This window comes from Arachis ipaensis, chromosome B04, assembly GCF_000816755.2.
Source record: "Arachis ipaensis cultivar K30076 chromosome B04, Araip1.1, whole genome shotgun sequence".
NCBI lineage: Eukaryota > Viridiplantae > Streptophyta > Magnoliopsida > Fabales > Fabaceae > Arachis > Arachis ipaensis.
The window spans coordinates 15,681,827-15,691,227 of NC_029788.2; the positions used below are offsets into that span (position 1 = coordinate 15,681,827).

Genomic DNA, 9,401 nt, shown 5'->3' on the forward strand with positions numbered 1-9,401 from the left:
TTCTGATGAGTGTTTGTTGTCGCAAAGGGAGTATATTTTTTTGTCAAAATAGGATTGGGTCTGTGGTTATTTTTGGTTGGTTAGGTATTTTATTGTTAATATGGTTGAATCCACAAATCCTAAACAATTAAATGCTGAAAATAAAGGTGTTCCTCTGAAAAAATTGAAAGAAAATGCAAAAATAATGGTGAGATTCTTCATTATAAAGTTGTGAGGGATATTATATGTGAAACAGATTGCCTTGACATTCTGCCTATCATGCATGAGCTTATAAGTGGGTATCCATCTGAAGTAACAGATTTGGTTCACAAGATTCATGAGCTTTTATCTCGTCCTTGGTTTGTTCACGTTGAATGGGTGTCCCGAGAAGCAAATAGAGCTGCGGATTGGATGACTAAATATGGTGCCAAGAGTAACTCTAATCATGTTATTTGGTCTGAGCCTAGTGTTGATCTCCAACGAATCATCCGCTCGGATTTAGAATAGTTTTTGCTTTGTTTCTTTCCTTGTTTAGTCACCAAAAAAAGTTGTGAGAGTTAGAAACATTAGAAGCATGAACAAAGCCGTTGAAGCATGAAGCAATTCAAATCAGACTCGACTAATACATGGAGTACATCCTCGTACACTCTTTGTTGTCAAAATGCGAGAAAATAAAATGATAAAGGTAGAAACTCAGATGTAGTTAACTTCATGTGAAATTGATAGCCAATAATCGTTGAATGATTTGACAGATTTGACTAAATTATTATCATTTAACTGCTCTTAGCTATCAACTTTACATGAAGTTAGCTGTATCTAAGTTTCTAACAATGATAAAACCTAGACATATGAGTCGTACATGAACTGTCACCAACAGTTACTACCACCTGTGCTGCCCACGGTTTCCACTGCAGAATCTCATAATCTCCTCATTCTTCGTTCGGTTATCGATGCTTTGCTCTAAATGAGCCGCCTCTACTCCAATAGGCTGCCCAAAACCATCATAAAACTCTTATCGATTTTTCCTCATCAATTCTCTATTCATATTTTTATTTTTTTTAATTTTAAAAAAATCTTGATTTTAAAGAAGAATGATTCATATTTTTGTAGTTTTTAATATTTTTTATGAGTGTTTGTTGCTACAAAGGAAGTAATTTCTTTTGTCAAAATAGGATTGAGCTTTTGGTTATTTTTAGTTGGTGAGGTATTTTGTTGTTAATACCGTTGGACCTACAAATCCTAAATAATTAAATGTTGAACAAAAAGTGTTCTTCAAAAAAAAATAAAGAAAAAGCAAAAATAATGATGAGGTTCTTCATTGTGAAGTTGTAAGAGTTAGAAGTATGAACACAATCGTTAAAGCATGAAGCAATTCAAATCAAACTCGGCTTACATATGGGGCATACCTTTGTACGCTTTTTGTTGTCAAAATGTGACAAAATAAAATGATAAAAACTAGATATATGATCGTACACGAATTGCCACCGAAAATTACCAGCATGAAGCAATTCAAATCAAGTTCGGCTTACATATGGGGCATACCTTTGTACGCTTTTTGTTGTCAAAATGTGACAAAATAAAATGATAAAAACTAGATATATGATCGTACACGAATTGCCACCGAAAATTACCACCATCTGTACTGCCCACGATTTCCACCACAGAATCTCATAGCCTCCTCATCCTTTATTCGGTTATCGATGCTCTGCCCCAAATGAGCCACCTCTACTCCAATAGGCCGTCCAAGACCACCATAAAACCTTAATTGATTTTTTCTCATCAATTATTTATTCATAATTTCAAATCTAATCACACCAACATATTTATCGTGTCTATTTATCGTGTCTGGTTAAGAATTTTACTGTCATTAACAATATAAAAGTTAAAGTCAAATAACTTTCTCCTATTTACATATACTGCACTAATTGGTGAAAATAATATACCCATTGTAGCCATATTATATTTAGGAGTGGTAATGAGTAGGATAGGGTAGGTTTTGGAGCCAACTCTAATCCTACCCGCGAATTGAGATTTTTATATAAATTCAACCCTAATTGAGAATATTCTAACCCTAACCCTAATTCTACCCGTTCTTAACCCGCGGATAGGTTACAAAAAAGATGCAATATTATTATATAACTTGATGATAATTTAAAATCGAATTGGTTTTTATGTAAAAAAAAAATATTAAATTATTAATGCTAAGGATCTTTTGCATCTAGTGAGAAGTCTTTGGTTCAATATCCACTTGAAACATATTTTTATATAAGTACATAACATATACATATACAGGGCGTGGATTGATCGAATATAATTGAAGTTCAACCCGCACCCTATCCGACTTGCACGAAAATTCTACCCACACTCTACTCTATCCGCTGCGGATTGAATATCCACAAGTAGGATGCATGTTGTCACCTCTGAATATATATGACCACCAAAGACGGCATCCTAAAACTATTTTTTTTATTAAATATAATTAAAATTCACAAAGACTTGTATTTCGGTGTTTGTCTCCATTTTTAGTCTCTCACATGGATGGACATCAAAGTAAAAACCAATTAGAAACCGATTATATTACGTGTATACTAATTAAAATCAATCACCAAAGTCAATTATCATTATAAAATATATGTTAGCATATAGATATACATTAAAATTAAAATAAATTAAACTACATATATATTTATACACAAATATATTGGTAACTAATTTTAGTATACGAATAATATTTTTAATTAAAAAAATAATATTTTTGATTAAAAAATAATATTATACGACATAATAAAAAATAAAAATATTATTGTAACCCCGTCAAGCACCCAACCTATCTTTTTCTCAAATTTTCACCATGAAAAAATAATTATTGAACAACTATGTGCATGTTATTTTGTTTAGTTTAGTCTCTAGTTTCGTGTTGGTAAAGAGAAGGTTGAAATTCACTAAGCACCAAGAAAGTGCTTCACACTTTTCTGCCGACCCTACAAAATTACAATTTTAATGTATTTTTTATCTTAAATTATTAAAATAAAATCATATCTTGAAATCATCGTACTCCTCCTAGCTTTCTTTTTCATCCTAAGCAATTTAGCACATTAAAAAAACAAACAAGATTACAAGAAGGGAGGGTAAGTGTATGATAATTATTATATCAACTTGTTGGACATTATAAATAACTGTCCCTAAGCTTCTTAAAGTTCCCAAGTTCATTCACCAACAAGCACTTCTTAAAGCACATTTGTATCCTAATAATATTATCACTTCTTAATTAATTTCTATACTAAAATAACATGGTTGTATATACTGACAATGATGAGTACACATCTCCAATCTCTCCAACGAGGTTGTTCAAGGCCTTGGTGGTTGATTCTCACAACCTCATTCCAAAACTCCTGCCACAGGCTGTCGCCGGGATCCAGCTCATTCACGGCGACGGCGGCACTGGAAGCATAAGGCAGATTAACTTTCTTGAAGGTATATATACATAACTACTCTTTATCACATATTAGTGGTTAAATTTCTATTTAATTAGCATTTCTTACTAATCAATCTTTCCAAAAGTTTATGCTATTATGTAAATATATAAATACTTTTATATTTAATATGTCTCTAAAAAGAATTCTCATAAGATTTCTTTCAGTCATAGTTCAGTCCATGATTTTAAAAATAAGATTAAATCGAGGATTCAATTTGGTTAATCGAAAATCGACAATCAAATTAATTCAGTTTAGAATAAAAATTTTAAATTTTTTACTGTTATAAAATATTATAAATAATTTTTTTAAAATTTAATAAAAATATATAAATAGTTATATTTCTATCAATATTAGTAAAAACAAAAAAAAAATGCATTGCTTTATTTATTTATCTACTCACTTATTTATTTTATTACTTTGTTGTCGTAGGTGGGGAAGTGAAAAGTGTTAAGAACAGGGTTGATGAGATAAACGAGGAGACGTTAACTTACAGTTACACTGCAATAGAAGGTGATGCATTGAAGGACAAGTTTGCATCAATTGCTTATGAGGCTAAGTTTGAGGCAGCACCAAATGGTGGCAGCATTAATAAGATGACAACAAAGTATTATACTAAAGGTGATGTTGAGATCACTCAAGACGAAATTAAGATTGGGAAGGAGAGGGTGTTGGCCATTTACAAAGTTGTGGAAGCATATCTTCTTCAAAATCCTCATGTTTATGCTTGATTTTAATTTATAGAGATTATTATTATAAGGTGTAGTTTCTAGTTAATTATTATTAATAATAATGACCCTATAAGTCTCTTAGGTCTGTTTCATAGTAAATGTAAGAGAGTCTGAAATATGCTTGCAATTCACATAAGTCATAAATATCAAATCAAAGGATATCAACAAGCTTTTGATGCTTGACAATAAAAAAGGGAATAATCTAGGTTCCAGAATCTAGATTAACGGTGTTCTATTTCTGAGGGTGCTGGGATGTTTCAATCAAATAATCAAATAACAATAAGTAGATTTTAGTATCATTATGCTATAATGATTAAATCACTGTATTTGCGATAACAGAATCATATTAGAATTATTCATAATAATAGTGCTACATAATTTTAAAAAGTTAACCATCTATATCTATTATAAAGAGGATTATCTTTTGTAACTGCTTTCTTGGTGTTTAACTTTTATTTATTATATTCATTAATAAAATTGACAATTTTAAAATAATTAATTCATTCAATCCACTATTACACATGTCAAGAAATAATAAAATTAAAAAACATAAAACAATTAATTTTTTTTTTCACTTTTTTCTCTCTCACTCATATCTCTACTTTAATTTTCAGTAAAAAAAAATTCCTTTAAATTAATCAATAAAAATGCAATTTAATAGACAATTATATTCAAGAATTTTTTTTTTTAAAAGTAAGAGCTCAATACTCAAGTGGAGCATTGTAAGACAAAGCTAAGAACAATACAAGCATAACAACTCCTATGTCATCTCCGGCATAGCCATCAACAACATGAGTTGCGTTATTTACAACACCACTCCGTAGCACATGAAAATGATTGCTCCACGCAGTCGCTAATTCCTGTTGTCCTGCTGTGAAATATGACATCATTTCGGCGTAACCAAATACTCCATATAACTGAGAAGAATCCAACTAGCCAATAATTGCGCCTCTCCTTTCTCATCGGCACGGATCTCTAACTCTCAAAATGCTCTTTCAAAGTACCAGGAACAATCAACGTCTGTCCAAACGCCGAGATCCAAGCACACCACACCTACCAAGAGTACTCACAAGTAATAAATAAATGTTGTATATTTTCAACATCTTTCTTACACAGCACGCACAGCACATCATTCTGTTGTAGGATTCCCAGTCTACTTAGCCGGTCCTTTGTATTGACCCGGCCTACTAGTAGAAACCAAGCGAATAACTCCACTCGAGGTGGAACTAGGCCTTTCCAGATCTCCTTTGTGAACCTGTATCTCAGGATCTCCTCATCCAATGTCTCTTCCTGCAAAACCTGCCAAATAAATTAGTAGAATAAACACCTTCCTTATCAAATTTCCACACCACTCTATCTTGCACATCTGCTATCAGTCTAACAGATTGCAAGACATGAAATAGTTGGTTCAATGTATCTGTCTCCCATTGTCGTAATTCTCTTCTCCATTGAAAGTGCCAAACCCACTCAATCCCATCCCAGAAGCCGCAATCCCCAATCACTGATCCTTTTTGGTTTGAAATCAAGAAGAGTCTCGAAAAGGAGTCTTTCAACTTTTCCACTTGCAGCCATGTATCCTCCCAAAATCTGGTGGATCTTCCATCACCTACTTCCAAAGCCAGGCCATCAATCATCTTTTGCCTTACATGTTGCTCCCTTATTTGTACTTGGCATATGTCTCTCCATGGACCACCTCTCTTTGGTAAAGTCTGAGTTGACAACAAGTGATTTGGGTCCAAGCTATTACAGGAGCATACAATCTTCTTCCATAGAGGACAATCCTCCTTAGAGAACCGCCACCACCATTTAAATAGCAAAGTCGTGTTACGAATCACCACATCACCCACCCCCAATCCTCCTAGCTTCTTTAGTGCTTGGATCAGCTCCCACTTCACAAGAGCCATACCAGGTCGACCATCATCCTTTCCCCAAAAGAACCTCCTCTGCAAGGAGATAATTCTTCATGCAACCGCATTAGGCATCTTGTACAAGCTCAGATAATAAATAGGTAGGCTGTTAATAACTGACTTTATAAGTACCAGCTTACCAGCCTTACTAAGGATCTTTGCTTTCCACAAGCTAAGCTTCTTTTCCACCTTATCTATAATCGGCTTCCAAGTTTTTACCAACCGCGGATTTGCTCCTAGGCTAATGCCAAGGTACTTCACCGGTAGAGCTGCCTCTTGACAACCTAGTAGCTGGCACATCCTGTTAACCCATTCCTGACTGCAGTGCACTGGTATCAAGCTAGACTTTTCAAAGTTAATGCTCAAACCGGACATCACTTCAAAGCACCTCAGAAGCCTCTTGTAGTTTCTCAGTGTCAACTCCTCCAGTGGATAGAATAATATAGTGTCATCTGCAAATTGCAAGTGTGATAACTCTATATTATCCTTACCGACTAGGAGTGGAGATATCCGACCATTTCTAACTGCCTCCCCGATCATCCTGTTAAGCACATCCACCACCAGAACAAACAAAAATGACGATAATGGGTCGCCTTGACGAAGCCCCCTCTCCATTTTGAAAGGTTTCGATGGTGTTCCATTAACCAGTATAGAAATAGAAGCCGATGTAACACACTCCCTAACCCACGCCCTCCATCTTCTTCCGAAGCCCATCTTCTCCGGTATAGTATCAACAAAGCACCATTTGACTCTATCATAGGCCTTTTGAAAGTCCAACTTAATAATCGCTGCTGCCTTCTTCTTCAGTTTCAACCATTGCACAATTTCACATGCAATTAAAGCTCCATCGTGTATCTTCCTCCCCTTCACAAATGCACTCTGTGATTCTCCAACTAAGCCTGGCATAACTCTCCTCATTCTTCGTGTCAACACTTTAGAGATAACCTTATAAACACACCCAACCATACTAATAGGTCTGAGGTCTTTTATCTCCTTCGTCCCAACAAATTTCGGAGCCAATGCTACCCATGTGACATTTGCATCTGCTGGTAGCCTTGCTGTTTCAAAGAAACCCATCACAGCTGCAGTGAATTCTGTTCCTATCTCATTCCAGCACTTTTTAATAAAATTCATGTTGTATCCGTCACTCCCCAGAGCCTTAGAAGATTCACAATCCCAAACTGCCTCCTTCACTTCCTCCACTGATGGTAGCGCCTCTAAGGTGTCCGCTTCCTCCCGATCTAAACGATTAACTAATCCGTCCCGAAAGCTCACCCTTGAGGACGGTTCCTGGTGGTACAGGCATTTGTAAAAGTCCCGAATCGCAACCTTTATTCTTGCTTGATTCCTCACAAGTCTTCCATTAAGCACCAATGATTCAATCCGGTTATTCCTTCTTCTCGTCGAGGCTATATTATGGAAGTACCTTGTGTTCCGATCCATCTCCTTGGCATGCCAAGATCTTGACATCTGTTTCCAATGCGCATCCTGCCTTAGATACCACTTTTCGCAGCACCTCACTAATGCCCTTCTTCTCGCCTCTATGGTACCGTCATACTGTCCGCTACTAACCATATCATCCACCTTCCTGATTTCTTCCTCAAACTTCTTAATCCGCTCAGCCATATCCCTAAAATGCTGCTTATGCCATCTACGTAGTGGTTCCGACAGCGCTTTCATCTTCTGTAAGAATTGTACGTCGCCTAGTTCCCTCCATTCTTCCTTCACCATTCTCAAGAACCCTTCATGCGTGAACCACGAGTCCAAGCTACGGAATGGTATTGGACCCTCAAACTTTCTGCTGTCATCCATAACCAAAGGGCAGTGATCCGATAATCCTATCGGGCCACTCCTTAGACGCGTCTCCGGGTACACATCAAGCCACCCCAAGGTGACTAGGCTCCTATCGATACGACTGCACGACTGTCCTCTAAACCATGTATACTTCCGATCATTCAGTGCCAAATCAATCAACTCCATATCATCTATCCATGTCCTAAAATCTGCCGCAGACGCTGATAATGTAGACCCTCCTTTCCTTTCCTCCAAATGCAGAATTTCATTAAAATCTCCTAAAAAACAGAATGGCACCTGACACAATCCTGCAATATAGCTCAATTCTTCCCACATGGAGATCTTCTCAGCTCTCTCATGCGGTCCATATACTAAGCAAATAGCACAATAAAAGTTATCTTTTACCATAAATCCTTCTATACATATCCATCTATCCCCTTTATAGCCATTATACAGATTAAAAGCCGTTTCATCCCATATTAGCAATAACCCTCCAGAAGTCCCAATAGAGCTCACAAACTCCCAACATGTTCTATCACTCCCCCAGATACGCATCACATCAAATTTATTTATTAATTCCTTTTTTGTTTCTATCAGACCCAACATATCTAACCTAAACTTAATTTTGAAAGTCTTTAGCATATTAACTTTTGCAGCACCTCCTAACCCCCGTATATTCCATGAACTGAAGATCATTTAGCCAAATTATTACACACCTGTTTACGGTTTTTTGGCCGGCTTCTCCGGGCTTTTTCTTTTTGCTTAGCTTGTCATTGTTTCATAGCAATAGCTTCATTCTGTTCTTACAAAATTGCCATAATATCCTCCTCATCATTGCATTGAGCACTTGACTCTATAGCTAGTTTCCAAGCTTCTTTGTTCTCAGCCATCTCTTCTTCCCAACTCGGCCTTTGTTCCTTAGGTTCTAGTTTCCTACCATCATCCATCTCTGAATCTGGTTCTGCACCATTCTCGCTTCCTTCCTCGTGTCCATTACCACTCTGAGCCAGTACATCCACCAAGACCTCCCCCTCCTCCAGTCCCAGCCCAGGCTTGCCTCGAATTTGCCGATCCGCTACTGGTGCATTGCATTTTCTGATTGCGCCATCAACTTTACCCTGGCCCGAATTTCCTGCATTCCACGTTCTCCTCAATTCATCTAAGTTACAGGAGGTCCGTTGAACATGTTCATGTTCGATGTTCAAGGCCGTCTCCTTCCTCAGTTGCCTTCCTTCACTCTCGGCCACGGTGGATATCAATCCTTTCTCAAGCTCGCCAGCCACTTCGTCCGGTGTACTCCTCTCCGTCTTGAGTCGGTGTCCACAGCTATCCTCAGCCCCGTTTCACAGCTCGCTCCCTGCATGGTTCAAGGGTCCAGGCTCAACAGTTGCTTGCCTCCTACCATGTCGGGTTAGCACGGTGGACGTCTCCCTTGCCTCCGACGCTGGGCATCCAGGTTTCTGCTCCCTCCCGTGCCGCGTCCCGTCAACTTCATGGCCCAGCCTCGGATGCGCCGC

General features: G+C 37.3%; 1 protein-coding gene across 1 annotated transcript; it reads left to right on the forward strand.

Annotated features, from left to right (window-relative positions):
* Nucleotides 3,122-4,425, forward strand: LOC107637624 (major allergen Pru ar 1-like). The gene is made up of 2 exons (XM_016341020.2): nucleotides 3,122-3,453; nucleotides 3,885-4,425. Exons 1-2 carry the CDS (start codon nucleotides 3,270-3,272, stop codon nucleotides 4,181-4,183), a joined length of 483 nt encoding a protein of 160 aa, XP_016196506.1. The 5' UTR covers nucleotides 3,122-3,269; the 3' UTR covers nucleotides 4,184-4,425.